This window comes from Rhineura floridana, chromosome 6 (genome assembly GCF_030035675.1).
Source record: "Rhineura floridana isolate rRhiFlo1 chromosome 6, rRhiFlo1.hap2, whole genome shotgun sequence".
NCBI lineage: Eukaryota > Metazoa > Chordata > Lepidosauria > Squamata > Rhineuridae > Rhineura > Rhineura floridana.
In genome coordinates, this window is record NC_084485.1 from 36811322 (window position 1) to 36824669 (window position 13348).

The 13348-nt window shown below is 43.2% G+C and overlaps 1 protein-coding gene across 2 annotated transcripts in view; it reads right to left on the reverse strand.

Moving 5' to 3' along the window:
- The window catches only part of PLCG1 (phospholipase C gamma 1), a 134436-nt gene that overhangs the window by 42290 nt on the left and 78798 nt on the right, over positions 1-13348 (reverse strand). For both annotated transcript variants that reach the window (XM_061631490.1, XM_061631491.1), the window contains 8 exons: positions 11617-11718; positions 10067-10185; positions 7484-7569; positions 6668-6788; positions 5152-5320; positions 4157-4279; positions 2836-2937; positions 565-752 (listed from right to left, as the gene is read on the reverse strand). In XM_061631490.1, the coding sequence (XP_061487474.1) occupies positions 565-752; positions 2836-2937; positions 4157-4279; positions 5152-5320; positions 6668-6788; positions 7484-7569; positions 10067-10185; positions 11617-11718 (1010 nt within the window). The remainder of the gene's footprint in view (positions 1-564; positions 753-2835; positions 2938-4156; positions 4280-5151; positions 5321-6667; positions 6789-7483; positions 7570-10066; positions 10186-11616; positions 11719-13348) is intronic.

The following is a 13348-nucleotide window of genomic DNA, read 5'->3' on the forward strand; positions in this document are numbered from 1 at the left end:
TCTGACCCTCAAAATTAAATCCTTAGAACACCTTGGCAACCACTGCTGAAGGCTTAGGAATCTAAGATGGTGTGTGCAAAAATTCCAATGATCAGTTAGCAGGGCTTCTTCACACAGCAAAGTCCCCAGTTCAATCTAGTGACTAACTCTAAACCTCAACAGACTCAGCATGCTGTGGAAGTGAAAAACAAATTCACATCCCTTCTCCCAGCAATGAAGCTCACTATATGGCCTTGAACATGTTACCATTGACCTGACAGATGTGGGGCCAAATAATGTAAACACCGCAGAAAATGCAACAGCAAAGATAAATTAAATATTAATACACATGGACACACACAGCTTCTCAATCTGCTGTTAGCCGACTTCTCCCAATTCCTGCGTAAATTGAAACAATTACATATAATTCAACTGTTTGCCTAGCAGGAAAATTCTTTGGGTCTCCTGGATGCAGAAATAGGTATTATGTGAATGCTCCATGTATCTGTGAACCTGTACATTTCAGTTACAGATCTACTTATAGAGATAGTTGAGAGGTTGATACCATGCCCAAGAGATTCTTACCAGAAAGAAAGAGTGTAATCGCCAACAAACGTCTCACTCTCTCGCACCAAGAAAGAACCATCAGGGGCTCCTGTCTCTATGCAGTACTCCATCAACAGCCGTTCTGCTATGTGGCGCCCATCACGCCCTGCTCCCAGCTTGCCATGAAACCACTTTTCAGTAGAGTGGAGTTCCGTGCTGCTGCTTGCCTAGCATGGAAACAAAAGTAGTCTTACCCGCTTAGTTTCCTGCAGACAGGACCAGCCCTGCATGAAGATAGAGCCATACACATTGTCTTGGAATTTAAGTTTCTCTTTCCAGTAAAAAGATTTCCTTCCAGATTTCAGGAATTCTAACTCAGGAATTGGCAGGAGAACAGTATTCTCAGGAGCCTCCCAAACCCTCTTCAATGTGCATAAATGGACAAGTAAACTCAAGAGAGGCTAAGGGCTTAGGGTGTGCAGCTCTTGCTTGTAACAACAGGATATAAGCAGTATTTCAGAAAACAGTGTGCTCATGTTGATGTGCAAACAGCTTTGGGTAACCGTATATAGCAGTTTCATGTGTTTGAAATGGTGGATGGAAAGATCTGTCCATTTTGGTTCTCTCCGTTAATTTTCCAATCTTAAATTCAGTTCTCCACATTTTAGTGCACATTCACTTTTATATGCAGTTTTAACTAATGTGCACATTTTTGCAAGCAATTTATCCTAATATAATGTATTTTTACACATTATATTCATTTTTATGCACACTTTCCCCTAATACATGCATTTTTTAAAACACTGGTTGGAGAACTGCATTGCAAAATTCAGGTAAGTGCAAAGCTTGAAGGATGGTTGTGCTTTGGTTTTCAAATTGTTTTGGAAACTGCAGATTTGATAAGATTCGGCTTTAAATTCAAACAGAATCGAATTGCTCTCCCATCACTGTTTGTAATACAAGAAGTTTCACTGGCCCCTTCATTTATGTTTGGGTTTTTTTGTGGAAAGTCAAGACATTTTTGTTTTGCCAGGCTTTAAATGGGTTTTCATTGACTGGCTCTTCTTTGTTTTTATAGTGTTTTTTACTGTTCTATTTTTCCATTTATTTTTTCGATACTGCATAAACAAATCAACAGAAAAGGAAATGTTCTTTTCTCTCTCTCTATTGCATTAAGAGTGGCAGTTCTATTATAATGTGGAGGTAAATGTGAAAGTGGACTACTACTAGAGGGGAAGGAAGACATGATTGGCCTGGTTTGCTTTTAGCCCCCAGCCCTGCCCTCCTTGATGAATTGCTATAATATTTTACAGGATTGAAAGTATCTGACTGAATGTGATATAATAAGGGGCATCCAACTATGATTTCAGCCTTTTTTTCTTTATTTAAAGTTTCATGCTGAGATGCCATTTAGAACAATATATGAAAATACTGCAAGCTTCCATAATATTCAAAGGTGCAGGTTATTTAAATTATGATACAATGGTACAATTTAAGGACAAATGTAGAAGAGCAGGATTTAAATAGTGACTTACTTTTATTGTTGTGAACTGCCTTGGGGGCCCCTAGGGTGGCTGAAAGGTAGTATATAAATGTTCTAATAAATCAACAAACGTTTCAAGAACTGATTTTGGGTAATCTGTCTATGGGTGCTGCACCCCACCATTCTTGCCCTTCTCTTCTTCGAAAGCAGAAAGTAGTCAGTTCATCTATTCCGTGGCCTCTCCTGGTTTTTTTGCACTTTCTTTACTGCAAGCGGAGGAAATGTGAGCATGGTCTTTTCTAGTTCCTCCCAATCTAAGGCATTCAACATTGGGGAGGTGAAAAAGACTGAGACTGAATATTGCTAATTCCCTCATATAGGAGCCTAGATACAACCCTGACTTCTTATTAGGAGATGAAACCTGGGAGACACTAGACATACCTCCATTGCTGAGGCAGCTGGTGGAAAGGGGTGCCTCTGTACATCACTGTGTTTATTGGGAGTGAGAGAGGTGAGGCAACAGGGAGGTCAGCACAGTGTGAACACAGGGGAGACACCAATTCAAGGATCCTGCCTCTGTGCCTGCACTGCACTGACTTCCCCGCCACCCTGCCCTCCCGGTAAGCACAGCAGTACAGTTGACAGGAGGCCAGGTACACAGCAGTGCCCCTCCCTGCCAGCTGCTTCTGCTTCATAGGTCACACCAAAACTTTCTGCCTTTTGATTTAGGAAAAGAGTCACACCTGCTGGACTTTCTTTCTTCAGCAACTAAGATGACTGAAGATGCTCAGTAGCTCAGAAAAAAAATGTGGCAACTTATTTCATACCTCTTTTTGCTCCTCCTCGTCCTCATTTCCCAAATCATTGGTTCTCTCTCCAGAGTAATAGATTTTGCTGCTGGTCAGAACAAAGTAATGAGGGTTCCAATCCTACAAACACACATGTACAAAATATGTTTATCCTGGAATATCCAAAAGTCTCCTGCTCTCTCAAATGACTCCACCCTTCCCCCTTGCTGCCCCTTATGCTTGGGACTGCCTCCCAGTATCTCTCACTGCCTTCAAATGTCTCCTCAAAACACCACTTTCTTCCTTCAAATCCCTCCTCAAAATTTTCCACAAAGCCTTTGCCACAGCCCCTGCAATCAATCAGCCATACTCTAACTACGCCTAATTATGAGTAAGTGACATACAGTGCAATCTTATGACTACCGACTCGGATGCAAATCCCATCATCCAACGGGCCTTACTCTCAGGTCAATGTGTACCCTATACTTCTGCAAAACCTTGCACATGATTACATATTCTTTTCCTGTTTCTCCTGCCTCCCTCTTCCTCTCTTGTTTCTTCCATGTCAAATTTTAGATTGCTAGGTCCTTGGGGCAGGGATCTGCCCTCTTTGTACTCTGTAAAATGCCCCATAAACAGGCAGGTAAAAATGAAACAGCAGCTGCCTAAACTTTTTTTAAAAAAATGTTGGAACTGCTTCCATTTGTACAATTACTACAGTACCACTGAATCCTATGAGAGTATTATGCAGACAGATCTTGCTTTTCCTATAGTCAAGATGTGGGGAACATTTGGGCTTCCAGATGTTGCTGAACGACAATTCCAATCATCCCTGGCCATTGTGTATGCTTGCTGGGGCTGATGGGAGTTGTAGTTCAGCATCATCTGGAGGGCCAAAGGTTCCCCATACCTGCTATTAGTCACTGCCCTGAGAAGTTCCACATGGCCATTTGAAGAAGCATTCATATTGACTGGGCCCATACCACCTGCCATCACATGTCACTGGCATCCCTGTCCCAGTTGCCATGTTCATTTGCACACAGCAGTACCCAAATGAGTTTACATGCAGAAATTTCTCTCTGTGCCCCATCACCATGCATGCATATCAATATAAGGTAATGTTATGGCCAGGTCTGGTATGCCAATGGCCACTGGATGTAGCAAGGGAATGGCATAGGTTCAAAGAGAGTGTCAGTAGAAGGGAAGCATCAAAGGTTTTGTGGGCAATCAATGGACCATAATACATCTATGGCAAAAAACAGGGATCACAACATCCCTACCCAGTCAGATTTATTGCTGTTTGATATACAGACCAACAAAGTCTAGGCAACTTGTAGAACAGCAGGACCAAGACGCTTACATGATTGATGGGGTCTTCGAGATAGAGGATTCCATTCTTTATCGAGTTGCTAATATCATTCTCTGAATATACAGCAGTTGAGGACACTTCTTCGTAAGCACTGCCCTCAGCCAGTTTCTTGTGCTGCAATGAGAGGTATGTTCCTCAGTTTCTCATACAACATTAGCTCAGAAGAACTAGACTGCTTTATGGCAGCCTTTCTGTTATCTCTTGTACATCCAAAAGGAATTCTATGGCAACTGTGCATATAGCATTTCTCCAAGCACAACAGAGTTTGCACTCTAAGCCATTACTGTGAAGATCTCCTAGGTAAATCTTGGTCACAGCAAAATTTGAGCTGAATTTAGAGTCTTGCTAAGCTGAAGGCGTAAGAGTAGCAAAAGTTTCCAGAGTTGGGAGTAAGGGAGAGGCTGCTGTTGATTTCTAGTTCTGGTAAAACTTATAGTGCATATAAGCAGCTCTACTGAGAACTCCCCTAGAGCTTTCATAACAGCCTAAGGAATGAGATGAATGCTAGATTTCTTTAGTGGGCTGGTAAAGAAAAACAAACAAATCACCTTACAGTGCCTTTGCAATGCAATAAATGTGATTCTGTGGTCTTAGTATGAATTCCCTCATACAAACTGAAAGAATTATGTACATACTGGATACATACTTATCCAGTTAATGTACATTTAAAAGGTAAGGAAGCCGTATTGGTGGGCATGTATATGGGAATTCTGAGGGTCACAAGATGCCTGTGGCAAAAACAAGGATTTTTATTTTATTTTTCCCCCGTTAAGTATCATCTTGTGATCACAGTATCTCTGGCCAGGCAGGTTAATTGTTGTTAATCGTTTACAGACCAATTACCCTTACGCAACTTGCAGTAAAATAGAGGGGTTAATAGCTGCAATGCCAAGAAACCTACATGAGTGATGCAAGTCCCATGGGCCCCAATCCCCATTTTGAGTTCAAGATGTCATATCACTGGCAAAGCCACAAAACAGACTTGCCTTTATGAGAATCTTCCTCTTCAGCTGGTTTGGAGATGGCAGTCCGTCAGCAGAGATATCTACTGGTTTGGTTAGCAGCATGTCCCCAAAGATCTTCTTAAAATTCTGAGCCATATTCCTCTGCTGAGCGATGCTACAATGATCTTCAATGGACAGGATAACAGGGTAGCTGAGAGGTAAAACAAATTGCCACAAAAATGGCAAGTGGTTGCCATTAGGGCAGAATAAAGTGGACATCCCAGCTTCATACAAATCCAGTGTTCATGACTGCTCCGGGGCCTCTCATGCCCAGCTCTAGCTCCAGATTGCACACTTTGAGAGCAAACCACTGACTCCTGCTAGTCCTGTTTAGTTGCCACACTGGCTTTTGAAATTCTACCAGGTGCTGCACACTCCCTTTGAGCTCATATCTGCAGCTATAAGAGCCAGACATTCATTTCTGAAATGAAACTAGGGGTTTTCAGGATAGCAAGTTACTAGAATCTCTGGTTTATTTATTTATTTATTAAATTTATACCCCGCCTTATGGCCCAAAGGCCCTCAAGGCGGCTTACAAAAAAACACGAACATAATACATCAATAAAACATAATACATCAATAAAATAATACAGTTCTCAAAATTAAATAACAAATAACATTTGCAGTAACTAACTATAAAATAAGGTGATTCCCGCATCATAACGTAACAGTCAGCAAAACAAAATACAAAAAAAACAGAACAAAGCAGTAAAAACAAAGATTGTATGGTAATTCAGGAGACACTCATTTCTGTATATGATCAAGGCTGTGTATATTCAGCAACTCTATGGGAGCACAGAGCAGAATGAGTGAATTCAGCTCCTTGAAATCTCAGCTTAATTTTTTTTTAAAGTTAAAGTTCATAGTCCTTGCGGTTATGAAAAAAATAGCTGAAAGGGCACTAGCAACACCTGCTGAAACATCTGAATCGAGATTTTCCATGCCAAAGGAGTTGTAGAGTAAGACTTCCATTAGTTGGAGGCAGAGTTTCACTGTCCTGCATAGGTCTTACACCCTTCGCAAGATTAGAAAAGGAGTACAGTATGTAACATAGCTCTCAAAATGCAGAATAATCTAGGAAAAATAAAATGAATGATGCAGATTTCATCAATTTGTATAATTTACACAGGCAATAAAAATACTGCTTTTCCTGGTGCCATAAAAAAACCCCACCTTTTCAGCCCTGGATTGAAGGCGTGAGCCAAACGCACACTGAAGGAAGAATTATTTATATCCCAGTTTTAAAATTTGTTACAGCAAGGAAGTCAATATTCAGGGTGGGGCATTTACCAACTACTACTGTGCTAATGCTACATCACAGACAGAAACATTGCTGGACCACATACATAAATTCCACCTTTGCAGCCAGACACAATACAGCAAGCAATTTAGGGTCTGTCATCAGACCGCAAGCGAGAGGTCCCTGGAATTCAAATATCTGAGCTACAGTAAGATAAATTATTGGAGGAAAGAATGCCGCAATCCCAGTTTTACTTACTCAGAGGTTACAAAAGCATGCTCCTTGATGGTAGCTAGGACATCAGAAAACTTGATTTTGGTAGTTAATGTGTGCCCATGATAAATCACTGGCATCCCATCAGGGCCATCCCAGCAGTCAACTAAAAAGGAAATAATTAAGAAAAAAAACTCTCTAAACCCAAGCTCAGCAGTACAAGCAAACAGCATTAGCAGTAAGGAGGCAAGGCAGAGCTCTGCAGGAAATCCCTAGTGAACAAGGAATCTTGGCAAGCATCGGGAGTTGTCTGCCAGCACCTGGCAAACACATTCTAATGAACAAGATCATTTCCTTGTCCCTCTTGATGTCAGCATATGTGCAAGTGGTGCAGCAAAAAGAAACGAACACCAAAAAAAGGCATGTCAAAGCAGCTTTGAGAAGATATGTAGCATAGAGTGCACTGATCATGCTATTAGCACCATGACATTGAAGGAGTATCTTTCATTCTAGGATCACAAGCTGAAGAAAACTCTTGTAATTAAATGTCATAGCTTCCTCAAAAGGTTTCTGACCCAGAGATTATGTGGAACATAAAAAGCAGCCTTATAGGTCAGACTATTTGTTCATTTAGCCCAGTACTATCTACTCTGACTGGCAGCAGTACTCTGGGGGTTCCAGCAGAGGTCTTTCACATCGCCTCCTGCCTGATCTCTAACTGGAGATGCCAGAGATTGAACCAGGGGCCTTCAGCCTGTAAAGTATGCTCTTTACCGTGGAGCTGTGGCCTCACTCCAATGCAAAATTACTTCTAGGCCTAAGAAAATAGCCTTGGAGGGGGGAATAGAGACCAGCACTCACGCTCAATACAGCGGCATCCCATGCGCAGGCAACGAGCATAGGCTTCCAATGAAGACTCACTTGAGAACTGATCTCCAGTCAGGTACCTATTCATAAGAGGGGAGGGGGGGAGAACAGCTTACATGAGCAACAGAGAGGTTGCTATGACTATCATAGCATATTGTATAAGACCACAATGATTCAGAAGACACATCAGTGCCTCAAATGTAACACAGAATTTGACAACAGTTTTTTGGGTGATGGTTGTGCATTGTGCAGCTCAGTTTGTGTGGGCAAGGAGTTAGGTTTAGCCTGTGCCATGCAAGAAAGGCTGACATGTTGGCATTCTCCTTCTCCCAGTAAAGCACAAAATGTAATTAACTAGTGAAGATGGAGAGTATATTGGACTGCCCACCCACCCCACCTCAGTGCCACAGCACCAACCCAAAATCTCCCACTCTGACGACTTCTTTTAGCAAAAAAAATGCAGATTTTGAAAGATGCCAGTGAAGTGTTTTGCTACAGAGTCTATGCAAAAGATCCTAACTAGGGAATTTCAGAGCCAGCTCATACGTTATTGGGATTGTCCACATTTGAGCTGGATATTGCTTGGAATCCACATTTTCTCCATTTGAATTTGACCTCATCTGTCCACACATGTGCACATTCGCAGTTGAAGATCAAATTCACTTATTCCCATTTGTACCAGCAGGTACTCCTTTTGTCTTTCTCCTGGCCTTCCAATCTGAATATTGATTTGAATGCTAAGTTTGCATAAACGAGGCATGCACGCAGGAATCAGCTGAGAAGTGCAAACATCTTTTTAAATATATATATATATATATCCACCCAGCAATTGCACAATAGCACACATTCAGGAATTCCCATTTAAATACAAGCTTGCCTGCACGCTCTTTATTTTTTATGATCAATGCTGAAACAACAGGTATTTCCCATTCCAAAACAGGAAGATAGTTGTGGGAGAAATCAATACAGTAATATATAGTGAAATCAATGGGGGGGGGAATGAAGCAGGGAGATTTGGAGAAATCATTGTTCTTCAGTTTTCTGGTATTGCACAAATCTGATTTTTTTAAAAAAGAACCTCACAGAACTGGCTTGGGGGTGTAGACTGTTGTGGGAGAACTCAGTACAGTAATACACAGTGAAATCAATAGGAAACAAATAAAGGAAAAAGATCTGGGGACAGGCCCAGCACTGGTGAGTGGCCAGCTTGGGCACTGGTCGAGGGTCCCAGTGGCTGACAGGGGACCCTGCAGCTGGGTGGGTACAGCTCCTGCTCTGCCATCTGTGCTAGCATAGGGTTGCAACGCATGTATTCCGCAATCTGGATTGCAAGCCACCACCACCCAGGCAACATCTCCCCTGCTGCTGGAGCCGGCTGGGTGCACCACTCCCTGCATTGCCATGTCAGCACACTGTGCACACATGCTTGCTATCACCCAAGTAGTGCCACCATGTTGCCACCTTCAAGGGCTCGCTGAAGTTTGGTGCTGGCCCCATCTGGAGAAATATTTTTTTCCAGTTTTCCTGTATTGCATAAATCTGATTGTTTTATTTTTTAAAAACAAAACAAACAACAAAAAACCAGGGCTGCAGAGCTCACCAGAAATGGGCACTATCACTAACACAACAGCAGTGGCATTAGGGGGATGTAGGGGGTATGGAAAGGGGAGAAGTGAAAATAGGTGCTTGATCCACCCTAGGAAAAAATACAAAGCAATGTGCCTGCTGTCTCAAGTGGGGTGGTTTGGTATCATATTTTTCAAACCTTATTGGATTATACCTGGACTGGAGAAATCCAAATTTACAGAGGAAAACCAGCGGAATATGAGCTGTTTGACAGGGATGCCATGTGGACAATGCTACTTAAAAGGGAATGCAAACAACTTCAAATACACATTAAAGTAAGGTGCGGACAAGCCCATTATCTTTGTTCCTCCTCCCTTCTCTTTTCTACAAGCGAACAATGCATGTGCCAATAGCTCGGTGATCTCCAGCATAGGCTTTGGAAGCTCTGCATTGACACTGGTTACAAATACATGTGACGCAGGTGCTAAAAGTAGCTGCTGCGACTGGGGGTAGATATGAAAGGAACTGGTATTGGGTTCATGCTGCTGGAGGATGTGAGAGTCTAATCCCCTACCGCACTGTGGCCCCAATCCAGATCCCCCCACAAAAAAATGTGCCATTAGCTGCACAAGGGATAACTTACACTAAACTGAGTGGCTAATGGGAGCTTCAGGCTCCCATTGCAGATTGCAATGGCAATCTAGATTGGGACCACAGCATGCAGGGAGGGGAATTAAACACCCTCCACCCAGTGCCACATTACATTACAAATCTCCCACTCTGGTGACTTATTTTAGCAAAAAGAAGGAAAGGGCATTAGATACATTCATATCAGGTGTAGTGTCATCCTGAGACCCCTGAACTGTCGGCTAACATACTGACCTGCCTGTACAAATGGGCAACAGCTATGAATGAGAAAGGCAGACCAAACTCATCACTCAAATCAGGATCTCAAAAGCCAAACTAAATAGAAAGAGGCAGCAAAAGGGCTCTTCTTTTTTTCCCCCTTACGTATTATGTGAGGAGGAAATCCAGTAGTGGGAGAGGGGATTGTTCATGTCCTCCGGACGTACAACATCAAGCTCTGAGTTCCAGATGCTGTTCTCTTTGGAAAACAGGAAGGTGAGAAACTGCCCAGGGGAGAAAAAACAAGGAAAGAAAAAAAAAATCCAGCATCAAGCACTAACACAAGACATCTAATTGTTTTTATTTGTTTACAGCATTTATATGCCACCATCCCAGACGATCCATAAGGATGCACTGCAAAAACAAGAATTAAAAATAGAATAAAATCTCAGTAAAACAATCATATAAAACAGGGGTGGGGAACCTCTGAACTGGGGGCCAGATACATCTCATGGATGGTGCTTTTGGATCTGTCCTGTGGCCTCCTCTCCTTGGCCTTGCCCCCACATGGAAATTAGGCTTACCAAAAAAGACAAAGAGAGACTCCCGTTAACATAAGTGCAAGTCCCCCCCCCCGGCTTAATTGCAGCACAGGATGGTGGTGGGAGGTTGGCAGGAGAAAAAGGGAGAGACAGAAGGGATTGTGGGGACAAATATAATGAACGATAGTTAAGGTGAGAAAAAGATAGAAATGGAGAGAAAGAAGGGAGAGAACGGGGAAAGGGGGTGGCAGAGAGAGAGAGAGAGAGAGAGAGAGAGAGAGAGAGAGAGAGAGAGAGAGAGAGAATGGTTGCATCACTGCCAGCTCTGGCTCCACCCATTTTTTTTGCTTCAGCCCCACCCTTTCTTATTTATCAGACTGTGAAAGCCTGGGCAAATAAAAATGTTTTCTCAATTGGCATTTGAAACCCAACAATGTGGGAGATGGACGCAGCTTTAAAGGAAGATCATTCTAGAATCAGGTCCCTACCACAGGGCCCTTCTATGAATCTCCTCTTCCCTTATCCTGCCCCCCCATCTCTGTCCTTGTGTTAAGGTTTGAACTGAATCAGCTGATATTGGTGAAAAGCATTCCTGCAGATAAGTGAATCATCCCTAATCATAGGTTCAAGGACTAAGCAACTGTCCCTGGGAGGGGACAGGGCACCATGGGAGAAACGGGGGGGGGGAGGTCCCACTGTGTAAGAGGGACAGTTACTTAGAGCTACATTTTATACAAGTGTGGATCTTTATATACCGAACAACAGACAAATTTTCTCTTTCAGTTATGATAGGAGAGTGCCTTGCATAAGTACATCCTAGCACAAGACTCTTTTCTCCCCCATACTACATTGTAGTGTTACTCACTACAGTGTGGGACAGCCAGGATAGCTACCTCTTGACCTGCTGTTCTGAGGACTGTTACCTGTCCACATGTGCAGTAACACAGGGAAACATGGCAGTCAGGACTGAGGTACCAGTGATCCCCCAGGAGCAGCAGAGAAATGGCAAGGGCAAGAGGAGGGAGAAAGGCAAGCATTCAATGGTGCCAACGTGGCCCACAGGCAGCCCATCAGAGAACAGGGAATTGTCAAGCATCCCAGGGGAATTGTCAAGCGGTTTGAGGAATGCACCTTCTCATCCCCCCCCCATCAGTAGATTCTTGGGAGTCTTACTTCATCCAGGGAAAAATAAGGCTCTTCAATTTCCCTCAGAGGGTCCTTCAGAAAGTTGAACATGAAGTCCTGAACAAAGAAGAGGTCAGTAGCCCAAAGTTCCTGTAAACACAAGGAAAGAGAAAGAGACCCAAGCCTTCAGAAGCCAGATTCTTCCAGTGTCCCCAAGCACTCTGTTCATTCCTTAAGAGCCCAAAGAATTTCACAACCATTCATTCAGAAATTCTTATACAGCTCTGTATGTAAGGTAGGTCAGTATTATTATCCCCATACTGCAGATGCAGAGATGAGGATGAAAGATGGTGATGGACTTGAGCTGGAATTCCCTGGATTCAAATTCCTGCTTAGCCATGAAGCCCAGTGCATGCCCTGTTTCTCAACTTAACCCAAACCTAGCAGGGTAGCTGCAAGGATAAAATGGCAAAACCCAGAGTATGCTGTCCTTGTGTTCTTGGGGAATGTGTGGAACATAAATGTGATAAAATGCATAAACCATGAATTGCCAAAGTCCACCCAGAGGGTTTATGGCCAAGCCAAAATGTAAAACTGGGTACCTCCCGGCTCGTGGCACCTAACCATTATGCAGTACCAGGTCTCATCCTCTCTATTTGCACAAAACATCTCCAAGATGAACCAACATCCAAGCAAGTGTAACTTTTCTGGAAGACCACCACTTTACACATAACATTTTTAATACATTAAAACGGTCTCCATACAACAAAAAAATATGTTCAAGAAAAGAAAATGCCAATGGAAAATGCAAATCAAATCGATGCAACAGGATAACAGAGGTTCATTGTTATGAGAACAGTGCTTCTTCCATATAGTCATCATGGCCATCTGGTTCTCATTGGGTGCATCCGGGGGGGGGGGAATTTGCGTGTATCACCATGTACAAAGTGGGGCATGGAAGTCTAGTTCACCCTAAGCATAGAGCTTGTGGAGCCCCTGCATACATGAGCTGCACTTGTACTTGCAGAAAAACAAGCAAGTTCTCTGGTAATCCATGATGCACAGAAATTAGCTTTGCACAGGTAACACATCAGGTATGAAAGTGGCCCTATATGGCTTTTCACAAATCAGACAGAGCAATCTTGGATGTGGATGTGGGTTGGATGTGCCGAGGGGTGGGTGCCACTGTCGCAACGGGCCCTGGTGCTCCTGCTGAATTTGCAGCTGAAAGCTAGCACTGTCTGTATCCCTGCTGGTAGTAGCCAGCACAAGCCCCTGAAGTGGGGTGTTTGGGGGCAAAGACAGGGTGGAGCTGGGCCAGCCAAGGATCTGCTAGATCCTCAGCCAGTCCAGCTTCAGATGCCACAGTGGGTCCGCTGCTCCACCCAGCCCTGCTGCTCCTGGGCAGGAGCTTGGATTATGCCATATAATAACCACTATCACCACCACAACCCCTGGGAGGAGAGAGAAAGAGAGATGGCTCAGTTTGTTCTTTGACTGTACAGTTCGCTCTCTCCTTCATCTGGAGATCAGAAAACAGACCGTTTTCTTTTCATTTACTTCTCCAGTGGCATACTGTTCTTGTTCTATAGTATCAGTAGGATGAAATGGAAACTGTGGTAGTTAGTGAATTTCTTCGTCCATGCAGGAACATGAGAATGCATGCCTAGGATGACTGCAGGCTGGCAGCCACATGCAACACAAAATACTCAGACAAGCACAGGGAGTTTCTAGTTTACCTACGGGGGGGGGTCAATTTAAATTTGAACTGGTGTTACTG